This window comes from Nasonia vitripennis (assembly GCF_009193385.2).
Source record: "Nasonia vitripennis strain AsymCx chromosome 2 unlocalized genomic scaffold, Nvit_psr_1.1 chr2_random0002, whole genome shotgun sequence".
Taxonomy (NCBI): domain Eukaryota; kingdom Metazoa; phylum Arthropoda; class Insecta; order Hymenoptera; family Pteromalidae; genus Nasonia; species Nasonia vitripennis.
In genome coordinates this window covers 1,622,195-1,644,838 of record NW_022279608.1, presented here as the reverse complement: position 1 = coordinate 1,644,838, position 22,644 = coordinate 1,622,195, and the positions used below count along the sequence as shown (strand labels likewise).

The following is a 22,644-nucleotide window of genomic DNA, read 5'->3' as shown; positions in this document are numbered from 1 at the left end:
ATTTGGTGAACGGAGCTGCGTGAGCTAGAAAAAAATATAAAGCTGCCGGAAGAAAAGAATTTGCAAGATTACTCTGGGCTCTCATTGTACCTAAAGAGTTTATTGAAAATACTGAGCTCCGGAGTATCGGTGGTGCTGTATATACGAGCCGAAACTGGAGGAAATTAGACAGTTACAATAATTAGACTATCGCTAATCTCGGTAAGTCAAATTCTAAGTTTGCATCAGCCCTTAACAACGACGACGACGACGACAGAAACGGCTATCTGAATAATAAGAAACGACAAGAAAACGAGGCAATACCGTGTATAGCTCAACACCTAAAAAATCGCCTAAAAAATGGTTAAAAGTAAGCTGAATCGTCGTTTGGAAAAACAATATTTAGAACTCTGACATCCAGCCAGCTTTCCTGGACTACAAATCTTATTTGTAAAAATAAAAATAAATAAATAAATAAATAAAAATTTCTGCAGCCATGATAAAAAGTGGCTCACAAAGCACGATATCTACACTCTTCACAAAGCTATTCGACGAAAATCCGCTGTGTTATTTTACAACGTGGATGGCATGGATCAAGTTTGGGAGGCTGATCTCATTCAACTTACATCGTTAAACTCGCATAATGACAATATCGGCTATATTTTAGTGGTAAACGATGTTCTATTCAAGTTCGTCTGAGCTGGGCCTCTAGCTGATAAAACTACCCTCGAGGTCTCAAAGGCATTTAAAAATATTCTTGACAGCAGTCTGCAAAAACTACATACTCTACAGACAGATCGCGGAAAAGAGTTTGTTGGTAAAAAATTTCAAAAATTACTCAAAAATAACGATATTCACTTTCGTGTTGTAAGCAATCCCGATGTGAAAACTGATGTTGTTGATAACGCATATACAGATATTTTACATATGAAAATACAAAAAGATACATTGACGTTTTAGAGTTATTGGTTGATGCTTACAATAAAACTCCACACTCGACGATTAAAATGGAGCCAGCAAGTGTAACGATATATAACGCACACAAAGCACAAAACAATTTTGTTGAACGTTGCATGCGGAGACAGTCTCTTCGTAAAAAGCCGAAATACAAGACCGGCATGTATGTACGTATTAGTCGAAAATAGAATATTTTTGAAAAAGATGCTGAAAAATCTTGGAGTGCAGAGGTTTTTAAAAATACAAATGTCTTAAAAAGACAATGCCTACTTATCTTCAAACTGTACGATTTACAACGTGAAGAAATTGAGGGCTTTTTTTATACCGAAAAACTGTCTGTAGTGCATGAAAAATGTGTCGAAGATCAAAAATTTAAAATTTATAAAATTTCACGTAGCAGAGGCAAAGGCAAGAAAAAACAGTATTTCGTCAGCTGGGTTGGCTATCCCGATAAATTCAACCTGCAGCAGATTTGAAAATTATTTAAAAGCAATGGATCAAACAGAATGTACCATTTTTCTCCTTAGTATCAGCAGTGTAAAGTACTTTTCCAACAATATAACTAGATGCTTTTTGACACGCCTGCCGAAAGAAATTGAACTCTATGGCCGTTGCCTAGTTGGCATTTTAGAAATTCACATTCCCTGCACGACATTTTATCTGCTTCGCGAAGACTGTCTTCTCAAAAGCCATAAAGAGAAAGAATCACGCTACTTTTAATACGGTACATATAACACTATACAACGCCTCGTTGACACAATAAACGACGCTTTAACACTATCTGCTAAACCGGTTCTATGCACGAAATTATTCTACAACGAGAAAGGCGGATTTGTATACATCGGCTTTCTCGTAAATAATAATGCTGTAAAGCTGTGCCGATTGCCCGTTTTGTCGCCCGGTGTCCATCAAATACTTGGTTTTGAGTTTGTTGTAGACCCCACAGACACGCGAGAGCAAATAGATAATTATCAACTACGTCTCGTAGGCACGCAACCTGCAAGTTTTGCAAAAGCCGTTCCTCATCAACTGTTTATCTATTCTTATTTCTGCGAGCCCAGTATCGTCGGCGACACACACGCACTACTTTTGCGTATAGTCTATATAGAGGCCAAAAAATTCGATTTCGGCATTACTGTAGTGAAGCATTTGGCGCCAGTTCACTATGTGCCTGTGCTTGTAAATAGATTTTAAACAATTAACATATGTATAAAAGACAAACTCGGCAAACCTGTACTATTTAATTTAAGATTGGAACACTGACCCTAGCACTACATTTTAAGAGAGCGCAATGAGCAATTTTTTGTCTGCAAAATGAGCTTTTACGCCATCTACGACCATCAAATCGGACGTGGCGGGCGTGCCGTAAGTCATGTGTACGTCGGTTTGCCTCGGATGCGCGGCCATGGCTTAGGATCATGGTTCTCTGGAATATTTCACAGTGCTTTACCGTTTCTTGCCAAAGGTGCTCGAGCCGTTGGCAAGGAAGCGTTACAAGCTGGCGTTAATATACTCAAAGACGTCGGAGATGAGAACATGACTTTCAAGGAGTCGCTCAAAACTTGTCTCAACGAATCGGGACATAACCTCAAGCAAACAGCAACAGAAAAGCTATCGAAAATCATAGAAGGTTCTGGTTATAATCATTTTCATGCTAAAGTCTGAACGCCTTGCTCGGTCTCGCCCCGTGCTTGGACTGCGACGGAAGGTGACGCGGAGAAAAAAGCGACGCTCATCTGCCGCTGGTGCTGCTGCTGCCGCTACAAAATCCAAGAAACACAAGACAAAGAAGGGCCTACATAGGTGTCGTGTAAAGCCCGTTAAACGATTAAAGAAAAAACGACAAAGAAGCCAAAGTCAAAAAAGAAGGTGAGTAAAAGTAAAAATACAAGTGATATATTTGTCTAGCGTTTTAACGTTAAAATGTCGTTTTTGCACAGCCACTCGGAAGCGTGCCTCAAAACCAAGCTCGACTTGTTTTCTTTACCTTCTACACAGACAGCTATAGGATCAAGCAGATGGGTATCTTAGAAACCCGTGTCGTCGTTGAGCGATGAGAGTCCAATATAGTTTTGCATAAATTCTCAAAACGAGCCAATGATACCATGATAAAACTGAATGTGCAAATAACATCCCTGACGGATACGACAGACAAATTTGTAGCTCCAGTAAACAACTTTTTACACTCATGTTCAACCAAGTTGATGTTTATTTAAATCAAAAACTTGTTTACCGCCGAATAACGCGTATCCCTATAGAGCATACTTGTAAACTCTTCTAAATTATGGACCTGTTGTCGAAAATTCGCACCTAACCACAGCACTATGGGCGAGCGATGTAACGGGTTTTATGGACGAACAGCCAAGCGACGCTGGTAAGAAAAATACAGGTCTCCTTGAAAGACAGACATGCGTAGCGAGTGGCAAGCAATACGATCTTCTCGGACATTTTTATTGCGATATAATGAATTGGGATAGATTTCTCATGAACAGCGTCAAAGCTCGACTAAGGCTCGTGCGTTCCAAAGACGCTTTCTGCCTCATGAACGCATCACCCATCGAGTACTCTGTGCATATATCTGAAGCCACACTTCTCGTGCGTCAAGTAAAAGTTTCACCATCTGTACTCATAGCACACGCCAAGACTTAGTCATCAGCCACGGCCAAATACCCCATCACACGTATAGAAGTAAAAACTTTTTTAAAACACGTGCATAAAAAAGACCATTTTCGGCGCCTATAAACTGGACCGAAAATGGGGTTTTCCGAGCGTCACACAAAAAGTAGAGCGAGATCACAATATATGTATCAATTAATCCATTTTCGCCCCCTATATAGGTAGAACGAGCTTCCAATAATCAAATGGTCTTCCTTATACACTTGTTATAAAAAGCACGGTGAACAACGAGGGGCGAATGTGCTTTTCCAGACTCGAATGATGTTTGAACACTCGTGTCCGTCTTGGGCGACTTCGACTACCACTCGTGCTCAAACATCATGCTCGCTTGGAAAAGCCCATTTTCGCCCCTTGTTGTACAATGTACTATTACCATGCACAGCGGTATAATCGGAGATTCTTTAGAAAACGTCATACTTGGCCAATTACCTAAAAGGGTCTTTCTTGACTTTATTTACAACAAAGCTTTTAACGGCGTCAAGACAAAAAATTCATTTAATTTTTAGAACTTTTCCATCAATTTTCAATCTCTGTATGTTGACAGCATTTAAATCCCAAGCAAGCCATTACAGCCAAAGTTTGACAAAGACGCTCCTATGTACGTTGAATCCTATCACACTTTATTCTCAGGCACTGGTATACATTTCATGAACGAAGGCAACAATATTGCTCGTTCAGAATAGCCAACGGCTATTGTCTTTTTGCTTTCGAACTTACTCTCGATCGTTCGGATCATTACGCCGGCCATTGGAATCTCGTAAAAAACGGATCAATTATAATCGAAGTCCGCTTTGATAAGCCATTAACTAAAACGATAAACTGCATAATCTATTCAGAATTTGACAATGTTCTAGAAATAGATGCATTAAGACAATTCGTTATAGATTTTAACTTGTAGGCCCTTCCCTTCCCCATATAGACACACACATGCACACATACAATTGATGTCATCCTACAAAGAGCGGAGAGGGAGATACTCCCCTTAGAGAGAGAGAAGTAACCTAGTAGAAGGGACTGCAGGCCTACACGACCCCTATACCTTATTCAGTTTAGAACCCTCACCCGCAGTGCTTTGTGCTCTCTCTCTCTCTCTCTCTCTCTCTCTCTTCATAATGGAGAAACCAGACTACAGAATTAATATACAAGCGTTTCACGACAAAAACGGCAAGTTTCTACCCAAGGAAGTTGCTGTGCTGCGAGTTTACTGTAATTTTATCGCACACTGGATTATTAAACCCCCGCCATACAAACGCAACATTATACAAAAAGGTATACTCGCCACAAACACATATTTGTGGTGCTATCACCACAGCTTTGAATGTTTCGACGGCGAGGCACACTTTGTCCGTGTCTACAAAATGCTTTCTGATCCGGATAGTCCCTGCTCCGGATACTCTCTTAATACTTATCTCCGAAAACAGGCCCTCAAATTATTTACAACTTTCGAAACAAATAATTTTCATATCATTCAATTGTTCATAACAACTAAACATTTTTCTTATTTTCTTCCACTTACCCCATTCACACACAAGATTATTCAATTTATTCAAGAAATTTGCAATAAACATAGTGTTTAACAACAATAAACAAATTTATAAACAAACACGCCTGAACGACAGCGACCCACCGCCGCTGAACGTTACCATCCCTCGAGACTGACCATCACCCAACGCCTCACCCACCCTTGTCCAGCTGAACTATAACGGACCCTGAGGCAAGCCGCTACCTTGGATCGATACCGTCTCTTGAGCCAAGAGTCTCTCCACCAGACCCAGGCCTCACCTCCCCCCTAGGATCGATACCGACCTCAGAGCTAAAAGCCCCTCCATCAGACCCAGGCCTCACTTCCCCCATGGATCGGTAGCGTCCCCTTACGCTCATACCCCGCCCCTGCATTATCGATAAAGTACGCCTTCTACTTGCATGAAACATTTCATGTTTAGCACACATCCATTAGAAAGATTCTAATTGAGTGTCTTACCGTTTGGATTGATTAATTCACCTAGAGTATTTCCAAGAGTATTAACAAAAAAAAACCTAGGAGAATTATTAGAAAAAGAATTTTGCTATGTTTATATCGACGTTATATCATAATATCAAATACAGTAGAAGAGCATAATGAAAGATTTAATCTAGTAGCACGAAAATTAAGAAAAGCTAGACTTAAATTGAAAACGAGTAAATGTAAATGTTTTAAGAGAGAAGTTGAATTTTCAGGTCATATTTTTAGTAAGCAAGAAATAAAAACAGACCTAAGGAAAACTGAAGCAATAACAAAATTTCCAATTTCTCAAAATGTTCAAAATGTTTAAGAATTCCTAGGGCTGTCAGAATATCATAAATAATTTATACAAAATATATCGGAGATAGCTAAACCCATAATACAGTTACTACAAAAACAAACAAAATTCGTATGGAATAAAGAAAAACACTAAGCATTGGAGAGATTAAAAGAAGCTTTTTGCTTAGCACTAATATTACAATTTCCGGATATGACTGAACCATTTATAATAACTACGAACGCATCAAATAAAAGAGGAAAGACCAATTGCATTTGCGTCAAGAGTATTGAAAGCAGCCGAGAAAAACAATCATACCTACGAACGCGAAGAACTTGCAATCATGTGTGCAGTAAAAACATTCCGAAATCATATATACAGCAAAAAATTTAAAATAATCACTGACCATAAGCCATTATTATCATTAAAATCAGCAGATAAAAATAACAGATTTCAAAAATGGAGATTAAAATTATTGGATTACGACTATGCAATTATTTAAAAACCGGGTATAATTAGCACAAACGCTGACTAATAAAATACCTACTAATGATGTGAAAATTCAAAAGCTAAGCAAAGAACGGAATAAGTTAAAAGAAATGAAAAACAACAAGGAAAAGCAAAGCATAATCAAAGCAGGGAAAAATAAAACTAAAATGGAAGAAACTATGAAACCAAAAACATGCGAGAAAGAAATAAGAAATACTGAAGCAGACACAAACATTGTTTGTACAAAAGAATCCATACAATTCAGGGAAGATAATATTGCACATGTCATAAACAAACAGGGCAGAAGTTTGGACTAGAAAAAAGAGTGGTTAATAAATAGCAAAAATATGACAGTTAATGAATACTTAAGTATAAACGAAATTGAAATTATAAATTTAAATAAAAAAAAAGTATTTGTACTATGCATTGATACAGGCCAATCAGCAATCAGGGTTAAAGAATATCTATTAAAAAGCTTTGAAAGAAATTATGATGCACAAAAAATTACAAAGTTTTAGCATTTCTAAAGATTTGAAAATAAATAATATCTATTGGCCAGAAGTAGAGAAAATCTCAATCAAAGTTTTTCAAAATTCCAAAATAAAAGTAGTAACTTGTTTCAATGATATAGAATATGTAGAATTACGGGACAGAGGCATAATATTTGACCTCAATCATTCAAGCACTATAGAAGGACATTCAGGAGTAAATTGAATATTCAATCGCATCAGGAGTAAATATTGTTACGTAACAACTTTCCAAATCCACATTTGAAATAATAATTTTAAGTGTGGCTTCGAGAAAGTTTTACACGTACAAAGGTACAGCGAGACTTAAGGCCACAAACGTATCAAGTGGCTAAGAATCTCGCTGACCTAAACAACTTCCCTGCCAACGGCTAGAGGCACACGTGCGGAACTGCGTTGGCCTGCCGGACAACAGAGATTTCAGTTAAGATTACTCGAGTTTTAGTTCAGATTTATTCAGACATTCAGTAGATTCGTTTCAGAAGATTTTGTCAGATTGTAACAATATTTCATTATTAAAGAGGTCCAATAGTTACTTAAACATTCATTTAGATTAATGAGATTTTTAGTTAAATTCGTTAGTATTGAGTAATAGAATTTGTGCGACAAATTTAGAAAGGGAATTTTAGAGATTTTTACACACATTTGGAAATTGTATTGACGAAAACGAAGCTGCTAAAATATACAACATTTGATTAACAAGGATTTGGCAAATCATTTCTCAAATAAATCCTATACCCCACGCATTCAAAAGAAAGATTGATATTATTTTAAAGCTAACGGATCATGAGAAAGGGCGCATCATCCGTTATGTGAATATTTAAAAAATTTAAGCACAAAAAAGATAGAGCCAAGCGAATTATTAGAATGAGCACAATTTCATTACAATACAAGCGTACATAACGCTCATAAATTCATACTACATGAACTTGTTTTAGCTTACCCTCCTAGATTGCCTCCGAGTTAACCTTTGAAAGCATCTGAACAATTGCCAACGCTTAACAATTATATAACAAATTTAGTAAAAAATATGCAAAATATCGCTACTTTAGCACGAGAGAATCTGATACTCACAAAAGAAAAATCAAAAAAATATTACGATAGATTTCTAAATCCAGTAAGTTTTGAGAAAGGGGATTCAAGTTTGGCTTATAAGAACTAAAAACAAATGTACTTCAACGCATGCTCTGCGAGCGTCCCATCGCATTTTCCGCCCCCTGCATAAAAAAGTCACGCCTATCCGTGTCGTAATCAGTTCTTTTTGCCACCTTGCGTTTGATCGATAACAAGGACCGCAAATCAATTTCAAAAAAGTAGTACAAAACTAAATAGCCTCTGATCTCATAGTCAACTATTTAGATAATAGATGCGTTGAAAATTAATAAAAAAATTCATATGATTTTCGAAAAATATTCCTTAACAACACGTCCTCGCCGTAAAAGTTGGGTAACAACATAATAAAGTTAGCCAACGTTGAAAGAATTAAAAACATAATTTCCGATTATTTCTTTTTATATCAATTGCAAGAATATTGGACATCACAACCTTTTACGAGACACAATCGATAACAATTTTTCCATACTTAAAAATAGGTAAGTCGAACTATATAAAATAGATTAATAATTTTCTTGATTTTGGTCGATAAAAAATCAGTAAATCTTAAATATTTTGAACATTAAGATTGTTTAGAATGTATTAAATTCACTCGAAATATATAAGTATTATTATTTTCTTGTTTTTTATCAATGACGTCTGCTAATGCGAGAAAATATGTATAAAAAGCATAAGGTTTCTGTGCTCATTCTGCTCTTACCTTTCGAAGCGGCAAGAAACTTCAATCATAGTATTTTAATAAATAAAATTTTCTAGAATTCTCTTTAATTATTTTTAACTCGAATTATTGCAGTATTAGAAGCAGACTAAACGTGCAGAAGGCTGCACATGTTTAGTTTATATAAATACTTTCCTGTTGTTTATCAATTACGTCTACACATGCGCAAAATATCTATAAATAGCGTGAAAAATTGGTTCCAGTGCTCATTGTGCTCTGACCTCTAGAAGCGATAACATCGGTGAATCAGAGTATTTTAATAAATAAAATATCGAAGAATTTTCTTCTATTTTATTTTCTATTATTTATTGCAGTACCAGAAGTAGACTTAAGGTTCAAAAGGGTGCGCAGGTTAAGTTAATATAAATACTTTCCTGTTGTTTATTAATGCTGTCTGCGCATGCGCGAAAATATGTATACATAGCGTGAAAAATTGGTTTCAGTGCTCATTCTGCTCTGACCTCTAGAAGCGGAGACATCGGTGAATCCTATTATTTTAATTATTAAAATTATCTAAGAATATACTTTCATAGTTATTCGCTTAAATTTATTGCACTAGCAGGTTGAGTTCATATAAATACTTTCCTGTTATTTATTAATGAACTTTTATTATATTTTCCTCTAATTATTCTGCTCTGACCTGTAGAAGCGGTATGTATGCGTAATATGTATGCGTTAAGATCGGTAAATCATAGTTATAGATAATTTAGTATCAGAAACAGAAACGTTTCGAAGTCTGCGCAGGTCATCATTTATATTATTTCTCATTTGAAGTGTATTGGATAATTTTAATAACTACAACTTTGTGCATATATTTACTTTATGGGTTTCAATGGAGGGACGCTGTTCGTTTTGGGGATAGGTGAGACAGATCTGAAATCGTTACCTTTAAATCGATGATATTGCACAAGGTTGTTAATTAATTGATGATTCAAATGAGATTTAATATAATAGAGAGGTCACTCTAATTCATAAAAAAAAAATTATAAACTCGGAAAACTGAAGGACCGGAGAACCGAAGAAACAGAGAACGCCAAAATGGATTTCTCTTTAATATAATAGGGGATTTGAGCTTCGAGTACTCTTTCAAGTTTTTGCCCAAGAAATAATTCGATTGGTCATTTGGACTGGTTTTTCAACTTCTCAACTGTAGTATATTTCAATTAACGTTCTTTTTAAAATCTTTTCATTCAAAATAAACCTATCTTTGAGTAAGCATCTTTGCACTTTCTCTAAGTTTACTCTATACATATACAATATCAACATTATTCTGCTTCTGATTATATTGAATCCGTTTAATTCATATGTTAACTTATAATATTACATTACAAAAATTTAGATTTTATCTTTGATTTAATTATGTGCACTACAATGTCATAAGCAAATATAAACTCGACTTTTGACTCGCACATCGCTAGCTTTTGCCCTAGGTATAATAGTTTTTTTGAAACTATTTATACAGGCAAGTGCCTTAAAACATGCAAAATAAAACATTGAATGTTCGCATTTAGAAACTATATAGAGAATCAGCATGAAACCCAGTAGAATTTTATATCGTGCCCTATAAGAGCCCTAACAAAAATTTTAGTTTATTTAGTAGAAAATCTTGTGACATTAAATTTAACACATCTTTTAATGACTAAAATATATAAAGCTATTCATCGCATCGTACCACCGCGATCATGACTATAAGGAGTCTACAAAATCGACCGCTTATAAAGATTATTTTGTATTCCAAATTATTATTCAATATTAATTTTAACTTAATTTTTGAAACAAGTATACTATAATTTATATATTAAATGCTTACTTTGACAGCAATATCGTGTATTGTACCAAGATACAATGTTGCTTTTTGCGCTACATAAACATTATTATCATCCATGCTGTTAATTAAGTAACAAAATATGTTTGCTAATGATGTCTGTAGAGAAGTTGAATTTTTTAACGGCGTTGAATCCATAAATCTTGCGATAAGTGTAGCACGTTCAACTAATAAAAGAAAATACTTATAAATTACACTGTTATTTAGTAACTAATAATTGAAAATAAGAGTATCAATAAATTGCAGTTTAATAAGATGACTAATTTAGATAAATTCGTTAAAGTTAATAATGACTCCATGGTGGTTTTTACCTTGCAAAAAAATGTACACAGATCTCAAGCTGCTAAGTCGTAATGCGATGCATGCGCTTCGGATGCATTGTATACGTTAGCTTAGTGATTAGAGCACAGGCCTCTGGCTCTCGGGTCCGCGAGTTCGAGTCCCGTCGTCTACTTTTTTTCGCTTTTCGACTCTGTCTCCTCTCCGTTCGTAACAATTCTTAAAAGCAAAAAAAATAATATAATAAGTGCCTCTATAGAATTGACTATTCGAATGATAACAATAAAACTCTGGTTGTAAACTCCAACATTTTAATTTTTAAAGATTTAAAAAAATCTTGTTTTAATCGAATTATTAAAGAAAATTAAAAGTTAGAAGTTTACAACCAGAGTTTTAGTGTTATCCTCCGGATAGTAACTCCTGTAGAAGCACTCATTATATTATTTTCTTGCTTTTAAGAATTTTCCGAATTTTTCCAAATTTTGTGCAGAGATATGTACAAAGATTTGTGCAGGAAAGTCAACAGTGATCTATGCACAGCTCAATGCACATTTTTTTCGTAAGGAAAGGTAAGCTTACAAACACAATAATTATAAATCTTGGTGACAAAGATATTTCAATACTGTCTGATTTAACGTTCAACAAAAACAGTATTGAAATGATCAAGACTTTTCTCCTTGCCTCCTAATTGTCCTCCTAATTTTATAAATAAGCATATTCACAAAAGCAGTATTTATCAGATTTACTATGATAGACTCTTATTTTGGGCTCGTAGTGATAAAGATAACGTGAAACTAAGTTTGAGTTTAAATATGTCGTATTATATGAAGCGTTTCGCGTCAGTAAGTCCACCCAGGTTGGCCAAAATTGGAAGCTACAAAATGAGTCGCACTGCTGCTCAAAATGTTCGTATACACCTATATTTTTAAAATCAGATGGGCCTTTTTAGAAATTTATGATGCTTGACCCAATATGGCCGCCGGAAGTGGCACGATCTGGCTCAACTTTTAACACTTTGGTACTGCAAATCTCTATTTTAGTCAGAATTGGCTTAAAAATGCATACTCGGAAGTTTTTGGGGTCGCTAAACACGAATCGACCCTCAGATTTTCAAAATCCAAGATGGCGAACCCGATATGTGTCATTTACTCGAATCTGGCAAAAACGACTAGGATAGGCTAGTCAATGGATACTCGGGGGTTTTCGTGATCGCTGAGCACGAATTTACCCTCAGCTTTTTAAATTTAAGATGGGGGACCCAGTATGGGTCACGTGACCGGCCAATTTACTCGAACCTGGACAAAACGACTGGGAATCGCTTGTTCGTGGATACTCGGGGGTTTTCGTGGTCGCTGAAATAAATGCCGGCGTTAGATTGACAACATTTTTAATGTCGGCCTTATTTAAAATACACTCTTATTTAAGGAATTTTCAGATAGATCAAATGTCTCTTATTAATTAATTAGTCAGCATTAAAAAATATCTGCTATGAGAAGTTGCTGGCGTGATACGATCTTAATAGCATAGCAACATCACCGCGTCGAATAACTTGAATTTTTATTTCGCTTTTTTAAAGCATTTTTCAATAGGTCTATAATACTGGAATGTTCAATCTGTTTGCCATTTATCGCGACAATACCATTTGTATCCTAAGAGAAACGTGTTCAATTTTAAATAATTTCATAATCTTTGCGGTTATCGGCATACATTTTAGGAACCGTTGCTATGAAGTTTGTCGCAGGTAACGAGCTACTCTGCTCATCAGCAGCAGCAGCAGAATCTTGAGAAAAATTTGTATTTGGAAAATCTGAATGTTTAATACGTGCTTTTCGTATGAAAAATAAATATCTCGATCTTGAAAGTCGTTAGATTTTAAAATCTTGAAAACTGCGAAGCATCTGGAGGATTAGGAGCGTTTCCAAAGGTTACTAGAGCTGTAGCTGGTGGTAGTGGTGGTAGTATACTTTGTACAACGTGACCATCTTGCGCAACAATTGTGTAAACTCTAGCAGCGGTCGCATCTTCGGGAATAATTATAATTTTTCGTGCATGTTCCATTGTAAGATATTCACGTCGTGTGTTTATTTATTTATTCCAATATTTTCGATAAGAGATTATTAAATATGGATGCAAGCAGCAAAGGGAGAAAACCACCACCGCTTTGTAATAATAATAATATATTGTGCAACTAGGGGGCAAAATTGGCTTTTCCTAATAAAGGTAATGTTTTGAGGACGAGTGGGAGGCGACTCGAGGTCAAAACATCAACCGAGTCTCAAAAAGCCAATCCCCCTTTGTTGCACGCCGTACTTTTAAATAAACATCATAATAAGTGCACAAATAGGCCAATTATCATGCATATGAAAGAAAAGGAAAATTCAAGGAATTTCAACGTAAAGCAAATTTGTTAATAATTCAAATTTCGGTATCCAAACTAAATGTGTAGAGATCAAATGAAATATATGTAGATTTAAATAATACACAATGAAAAATACCAGCTTCCCTAACGTAAAATTGTTTGTAAATGTATGGCGACAATTAGAGGATAACTTTCTCTAATAAATAGGTAAAACCAGTTTGACAGTAGTAAGATTATCCTAAATAAATTGAACAGAAGCTTGTGCTAAACATTTGAGCATGATTATCAAGGTTCTAGACATGATTGCTTATAGATTTAGAAAAAGTACAATCTACATTTTTAGCTTTTGAGGCATACTAAATGAACTAGATTAAAAAATAGGATCATTATCTCATATAATGGGCACGCGAATTGAATAATACGATTAAAAATCCCAGCTTGACTGCGTACAATTGTTAGTAAATGTATTGCGACAATTAGAGGATAACTTTCGCTAATAAATAGGTAAAACTAGTTTTCCATTAGTTAGGTTAGTATAAATAAATTAAACAAACGCTTGTGCTAAACTTATAAGTATGATTCCTAAGGATCTGGACATGATTTTTTATAGATTTAGTAGGAGTACAATCTAAATTTTTAGCTTTTGAGGCATACTAAATGAACTAGATTAAAAAATAGGATCATTTTCTCATATAATGGGCACGCGAATTGAATAATACGATTAGAAATAACAGCTTTGCTTCGTACAATACAGGAGTACAATCTAAATTTTTAGCTGTTAAGGCATACTAAATATGTAAGATTAATAAATAAGATTATTTTCTCTCATAATGGGCAAGGGAATTGAATAATACGATTAAAAATACCAGCTTGCCTTCGTACAATTCTTTGTAAATGTATGGCGACAATTAGAGGATAACTTTCGCTAATAAATAGGTAAAACTAGTTTTTCATTAGTTAGATTAGTATAAATAAATTAAACAAATGCTTGTGCTAAACATATACGCATGATTCCTTAGGATCTAGACATGATTTCTTATAGATTTAGTAGGAGTACAATCTAAATTTTTAGCTGTTAAAGCATACAAAATATGCTAGATTAATGAATAAGATCATTTTCTCAAATAATGGGCTAGCGAATTGAATAATACCATTAAAAATACCAGCTTGACTTCGTACAATTGTTTTAAATGTATGGCGAAAATTAGAGGATAACTTTATCTAATAAATAGGTAAAACTATTTTTCCATTAGTTAGGTTAGTATAAATAAATTAAACAAATGCTTGTGCTAAACTTATAAGTACGATTCCTAAGGATCTAGACATGATATTTTATAGATTTAGTAGGAGCACAATCTAAATTTTTAGCTTTTGAGGCATACTAAATGAACTAGATTAAAAAATGGGATCATTTTCTCATATAATGGGCACGCGAATTGAATAATACGATTAAAAATAGCAGCTTGACTTCCTACAATTGTTTTAAATGTATGGCGAAAATTAGAGGATAACTTTCTCTAATAGATAGGTAAAACTAGTTTTCCATTAGTTAGGTTAGTATAAATAAATAAAAAAATGCTTGTGCTAAACATATACGCATGATTCCTTAGGATCTAGACATGATTTCTTATAGATTTAGTAGGAGTACAATCTAAATTATCAGCTGTTAAGGCATACGAAATATGCTAGATTAATAAATAAGACAATTTTCGCAAATAATGGGCAAGCGAATTGAATAATACGATTAAAAATAGCAGCTTGACTTCGTACAATTGTTTTAAATGTATGACGACAATTAGAGGATAACATTCTCTAATAAATAGGTAAAACTCGTTTGACAGTAGTTGGATTCCCTAAATAAATTGAATAAGAGCCTGTGCTAGACATATAAGCATAATTCTTGAGAAATTAGACATGATTTCTTATAGATTTAGTAGGAGTACAATCTAAATTTTTAGCTTTTGAGGCATACTAAATGAACTAGATTAAAAAATAGGATCATTTTCTCATATAATGGGCACGCGAATTGAATAATACGATTAAAAATCCAAGCTTGACTGCGTATAATTGTTAGTAAATGTATTGCGACAATTAGAGGATAACTTTCGCTAATAAATAGGTAAAACTAGTTTTCCATTAGTTAGGTTAGTATAAATAAATTAAACAAACGCTTGTGCTAAACTTATAAGTATGATTCCTAAGGATCTGGACATGATTTTTTATAGATTTAGAGGAGTACAATCTAAATTTTTAGCTTTTGAGGCATACTAAATGAACTAGATTAAAAAATAGGATCATTTTCTCATATAATGGGCACGCGAATTGAATAATACGATTAAAAATCCCAGCTTGATTTCGTACAATTGTTAGTAAATGTATGGTGACAATTAGAGGATAACTTTCTCTAATAAATAGGTAAAACCAGTTTGACAGTAGTAAGATTATCCTAAATAAATTGAACAGAAGCTTGTGCTAAAGATTTGAGAATGATTATCAAGGTTCTCGACATGATTGCTTATAGATTTAGAAAAAGTACAATCTAAATTATCAGCTGTTAAGGCATACGAAATATGCTAGATTAATAAATAGGATCATTTTCTTATATAATGGGCACGCGAATTGAATAATACGATTAGAAATAACAGCTTTGCTTCGTACAATACCGGAGAACAATCTAAATTTTTAGCTGTTAAGGCATACTAAATATGTAAGATTAATAAATAAGATTATTTTCTCTCATAATGGGCAAGGGAATTGAATAATACGATTAAAAATTCCAGCTTGCCTTCGTACAATTCTTTGTAAATGTATGGCGACAATTAGAGGATAACTTTCGCTAATAAATAGGTAAAACTAGTTTTTCATTAGTTAGATTAGTATAAATAAATTAAACAAATGCTTGTGCTAAACATATACGCATGATTCCTTAGGATCTAGACATGATTTCTTATAGATTTAGTAGGAGTACAATCTAAATTTTTAGCTGTTAAAGCATACAAAATATGCTAGATTAATGAATAAGATCATTTTCTCAAATAATGGGCTAGCGAATTGAATAATACCATTAAAAATACCAGCTAGATTTCGTACAATTGTTTTAAATGTATGGCGAAAATTAGAGGATAACTTTCTCTAATAAATAGGTAAAACTAGTTTTCCATTAGCTAGGTTAGTATAAATAAATTAAACAAATGCTTGTGCTAAACTTATAAGTACGATTCCTAAGGATCTAGACATGATTTTTTATAGATTTAGTAGGAGTGCAATCTAAATTTTTAGCTTTTGAGGCATACTAAATGAACTAGATTAAAAAATAGGATCATTTTCTCATATAATGGGCACGCGAATTGAATAATACGATTAAAAATCCCAGCTTGATTTCGTACAATTGTTTTAAATGTATGGCGACAATTAGAGGATAACTTTCGCTAATAAATAGGTAAAACTAGTTTTCCATTAGTTAGGTTAGTATAAATAAATTAAACAAACGCTTATGCTAAACTTATAAGTATGATTCCTAAGGATCTGGACATGATTTTTTATAGATTTAGTAGGAGTGCAATCTAAATTTTTAGCTTTTGAGGCATACTAAATGAACTAGATTAAAAAATAGGATCATTTTCTCATATAATGGGCACGCGAATTGAATAATACGATTAAAAATAGCAGCTTGACTTCGTACAATTGTTTTAAATGTATGGCGAAAATTAGAGGATAACTTTCTCTAATAAATAGGTAAAACTAGTTTTCCATTAGTTAGGTTAGTATAAATAAATTAAACAAATGCTTGTGCTAAACATATACGCATGATTCCTTAGGATCTAGACATGATTTCTTATAGATTTAGTAGGAGTGCAATCTAAATTTTTAGCTTTTGAGGCATACTAAATGAACTAGATTAAAAAATAGGATCATTTTCTCATATAATGGGCACGCGAATTGAATAATACGATTAAAAATCACAGCTTGATTTCGTACAATTGTTTTAAATGTATGGCGACAATTAGAGGATAACTTTCGCTAATAAATAGGTAAAACTAGTTTTTCATTAGTTAGGTTAGTATAAATAAATTAAACAAATGCTTGTGCTAAACATATACGCATGATTCCTTAGGATCTAGACATGATTTCTTATAGATTTAGTAGGAGTACAATCTAAATTTTTAGCTGTTAAAGCATACAAAATATGCTAGATTAATGAATAAGATCATTTTCTCAAATAATGGGCTAGCGAATTGAATAATACCATTAAAAATCCCAGCTTGATTTCGTACAATTGTTTTAAATGTATGGCGACAATTAGAGGATAACTTTCGCTAATAAATAGGTAAAACTAGTTTTTCAATAGTTAGGTTAGTATAAATAAATTAAACAAATGCTTGTGCTAAACATATACGCATGATTCCTTAGGATCTAGACATGATTTCTTATAGATTTAGTAGGAGTACAATCTAAATTTTTAGCTGTTAAAGCATACAAAATATGCTAGATTAATGAATAAGATCATTTTCTCATATAATGGGCACGCGAATTGAATAATACGATTAAAAATCCCAGCTTGACTTCGTACAATTGTTTTAAATGTATGACGACAATTAGAGGATAACATTCTCTAATAAATAGGTAAAACTCGTTTGACAGTAGTTGGATTCCCTAAATAAATTGAATAAGAGCCTGTGCTAGACATATAAGCATAATTCTTGAGAAATTAGACATGATTTCTTATAGATTTAGTAGGAGTACAATCTAAATTTTTAGCTTTTGAGGCATACTAAATGAACTAGATTAAAAAATAGGATCATTTTCTCATATAATGGGCACGCGAATTGAATAATACGATTAAAAATCCCAGCTTGACTGCGTATAATTGTTAGTAAATGTCTTGCGACAATTAGAGGATAACTTTCGCTAATAAATAGGTAAAACTAGTTTTCCATTAGTTAGGTTAGTATAAATAAATTAAACAAACGCTTGTGCTAAACTTATAAGTATGATTCCTAAGGATCTGGACATGATTTTTTATAGATTTAGTAGGAGTGCAATCTAAATTTTTAGCTTTTGAGGCATACTAAATGAACTAGATTAAAAAATAGGATCATTTTCTCATATAATGGGCACGCGAATTGAATAATACGATTAAAAATCCCAGCTTGATTTCGTACAATTGTTTTAAATGTATGGCGACTATTAGAGGATAACTTTCCCTAATAAATTGGTAAAACTAGTTTTCCATTAGTTAGGTTAGTATAAATAAATTAAACAAACGCTTGTGCTAAACATATACGCATGATTCCTTAGGATCTAGACATGATTTCTTATAGATTTAGTAGGAGTACAATCTAAATTATCAGCTGTTAAGGCATACGAAATATGCTAGATTAATAAATAAGATAATTTTCGCAAATAATGTGCAAGCGAATTGAATAATACGATTAAAAATAGCAGCTTGACTTCGTACAATTGTTTTAAATGTATGACGACAATTAGAGGATAACATTCTCTAATAAATAGGTAAAACTCGTTTGACAGTAGTTGGATTCCCTAAATAAATTGAATAAGAGCCTGTACTAGACATATAAGCATAATTCTTGAGAAATTAGACATGATTTCTTATAGATTTAGTAGGAGTACAATCTAAATTTTTAGCTTTTGAGGCATACTAAATGAACTAGATTAAAAAATAGGATCATTTTCTCATATAATGGGCACGCGAATTGAATAATACGATTAAAAATCCCAGCTTGACTGCGCACAATTGTTAGTAAATGTATTGCGACAATTAGAGGATAACTTTCGCTAATAAATAGGTAAAACTAGTTTTCCATTAGTTAGGTTAGTATAAATAAATTAAACAAACGCTTGTGCTAAACTTATAAGTATGATTCCTAAGGATCTGGACATGATTTTTTATAGATTTAGTAGGAGTGCAATCTAAATTTTTAGCTTTTGAGGCATACTAAATGAACTAGATTAAAAAATAGGATCATTTTCTCATATAATGGGCACGCGAATTGAATAATACGATTAAAAATCACAGCTTGATTTCGTACAATTGTTTTAAATGTATGGCGACAATTAGAGGATAACTTTCGCTAATAAATAGGTAAAACTAGTTTTTCATTAGTTAGGTTAGTATAAATAAATTAAACAAATGCTTGTGCTAAACATATACGCATGATTCCTTAGGATCTAGACATGATTTCTTATAGATTTAGTAGGAGTACAATCTAAATTTTTAGCTGTTAAAGCATACAAAATATGCTAGATTAATGAATAAGATCATTTTCTCAAATAATGGGCTAGCGAATTGAATAATACCATTAAAAATCCCAGCTTGATTTCGTACAATTGTTTTAAATGTATGGCGACAATTAGAGGATAACTTTCGCTAATAAATAGGTAAAACTAGTTTTTCAATAGTTAGGTTAGTATAAATAAATTAAACAAATGCTTGTGCTAAACATATACGCATGATTCCTTAGGATCTAGACATGATTTCTTATAGATTTAGTAGGAGTACAATCTAAATTTTTAGCTGTTAAAGCATACAAAATATGCTAGATTAATGAATAAGATCATTTTCTCATATAATGGGCACGCGAATTGAATAATACGATTAAAAATCCCAGCTTGACTTCGTACAATTGTTTTAAATGTATGACGACAATTAGAGGATAACATTCTCTAATAAATAGGTAAAACTCGTTTGACAGTAGTTGGATTCCCTAAATAAATTGAATAAGAGCCTGTGCTAGACATATAAGCATAATTCTTGAAAAATTAGACATGATTTCTTATAGATTTAGTAGGAGTACAATCTAAATTTTTAGCTTTTGAGGCATACTAAATGAACTAGATTAAAAAATAGGATCATTTTCTCATATAATGGGCACGCGAATTGAATAATACGATTAAAAATCCCAGCTTGACTGCGTATAATTGTTAGTAAATGTCTTGCGACAATTAGAGGATAACTTTCGCTAATAAATAGGTAAAACTAGTTTTCCATTAGTTAGGTTAGTATAAATAAATTAAACAAACGCTTGTGCTAAACTTATAAGTATGATTCCTAAGGATCTGGACATGATTTTTTATAGATTTAGTAGGAGTGCAATCTAAATTTTTAGCTTTTGAGGCATACTAAATGAACTAGATTAAAAAATAGGATCATTTTCTCATATAATGGGCACGCGAATTGAATAATACGATTAAAAATCCCAGCTTGATTTCGTACAATTGTTTTAAATGTATGGCGACTATTAGAGGATAACTTTCCCTAATAAATTGGTAAAACTAGTTTTCCATTAGTTAGGTTAGTATAAATAAATTAAACAAACGCTTGTGCTAAACTTATAAGTATGATTCCTAAGGATCTGGACATGATTTTTTATAGATTTAGTAGGAGTACAATCTAAATTTTTATCTTTTGAGGCATACTAAATGAACTATATTAAAAAATAGGATCATTTTCTCATATAATGGGCACGCGAATTGAATAATACGATTAAAAATCCCAGCTTGACTGCGTACAATTGTTTTAAATGTATGGTGACAATTAGAGGATAACTTTCTCTAATAAATAGGTAAAACCAGTTTGACAGTAGTAAGATTATCCTAAATAAATTGAACAGAAGCTTGTGCTAAAGATTTGAGAATGATTATCAAGGTTCTCGACATGATTGCTTATAGATTTAGAAAAAGTACAATCTAAATTATCAGCTGTTAAGGCATACGAAATATGCTAGATTAATAAATAGGATCATTTTCTCATATAATGGGCACGCGAATTGAATAATACGATTAGAAATAACAGCTTTGCTTCGTACAATACAGGAGTACAATCTAAATTTTTAGCTGTTAAGGCATACTAAATATGTAAGATTAATAAATAAGATTATTTTCTCTCATAATGGGCAAGGGAATTGAATAATACGATTAAAAATTCCAGCTTGCCTTCGTACAATTCTTTGTAAATGTATGGCGACAATTAGAGCATAACTTTCGCTAATAAATAGGTAAAACTAGTTTTTCATTAGTTAGATTAGTATAAATAAATTAAACAAATGCTTGTGCTAAACATATACGCATGATTCCTTAGGATCTAGACATGATTTCTTATAGATTTAGTAGGAGTACAATCTAAATTTTTAGCTGTTAAAGCATACAAAATATGCTAGATTAATGAATAAGATCATTTTCTCAAATAATGGGCTAGCGAATTGCATAATACCATTAAAAATCCCAGCTTGATTTCGTACAATTGTTTTAAATGTATGGCGACAATTAGAGGATAACTTTCGCTAATAAATAGGTAAAACTAGTTTTTCATTAGTTAGGTTAGTATAAATAAATTAAACAAATGCTTGTGCTAAACATATACGCATGATTCCTTAGGATCTAGACATGATTTCTTATAGATTTAGTAGGAGTACAATCTAAATTTTTAGCTTTTGAGGCATACTAAATGAACTAGATTAAAAAATAGGATCATTTTCTCATATAATGGGCACGCGAATTGAATAATACGATTAAAAATCCCAGCTTGATTTCGTACAATTGTTTTAAATGTATGGCGACAATTAGAGGATAACTTTCGCTAATAAATAGGTAAAACTAGTTTTCCATTAGTTAGGTTAGTATAAATAAATTAAACAAACGCTTATGCTAAACTTATAAGTATGATTCCTAAGGATCTGGACATGATTTTTTATAGATTTAGTAGGAGTGCAATCTAAATTTTTAGCTTTTGAGGCATACAAAATATGCTAGATTAATGAATAAGATCATTTTCTCATATAATGGGCACGCGAATTGAATAATACGATTAAAAATCCCAGCTTGACTTCGTACAATTATTTTAAATGTATGACGACAATTAGAGGATAACATTCTCTAATAAATAGGTAAATCTCGTTTGACAGTAGTTGGATTCCCTAAATAAATTGAATAAGAGCCTGTGCTAGACATATAAGCATAATTCTTGAGAAATTAGACATGATTTCTTATAGATTTAGTAGGAGTACAATCTAAATTTTTAGCTTTTGAGGCATACTAAATGAACTAGATTAAAAAATAGGATCATTTTCTCATATAATGGGCACGCGAATTGAATAATACGATTAAAAATCCCAGCTTGATTGCGTACAATTGTTAGTAAATGTATGGTGACAATTAGAGGATAACTTTCTCTAATAAATAGGTAAAACCAGTTTGACAGTAGTAAGATTATCCTAAATAAATTGAACAGAAGCTTGTGCTAAAGATTTGAGAATGATTATCAAGGTTCTCGACATGATTGCTTATAGATTTAGAAAAAGTACAATCTATATTATCAGCTGTTAAGGCATACGAAATATGCTAGATTAATAAATAGGATCATTTTCTCATATAATGGGCACGCGAATTGAATAATACGATTAGAAATAACAGCTTTGCTTCGTACA

The 22,644-nt window shown here is 32.9% G+C and overlaps 1 protein-coding gene across 16 annotated transcripts in view; it reads right to left on the bottom strand.

Annotated features, from left to right (window-relative positions):
• Window positions 1-22,644, bottom strand: part of LOC100680429 (protein unc-79 homolog) — a 2,400,004-nt gene that overhangs the window by 1,428,535 nt on the left and 948,825 nt on the right. For all 16 annotated transcript variants that reach the window (XR_004345182.1, XR_004345183.1, XR_004345184.1 and 13 more), the window contains one exon: window positions 10,549-10,730. Coding sequence is in view for 13 of the 16 variants with exons in the window: in XM_031923950.1 (XP_031779810.1) it covers window positions 10,549-10,730 (182 nt within the window). In the remaining 3 variants the exon portion in view is untranslated. The remainder of the gene's footprint in view (window positions 1-10,548; window positions 10,731-22,644) is intronic.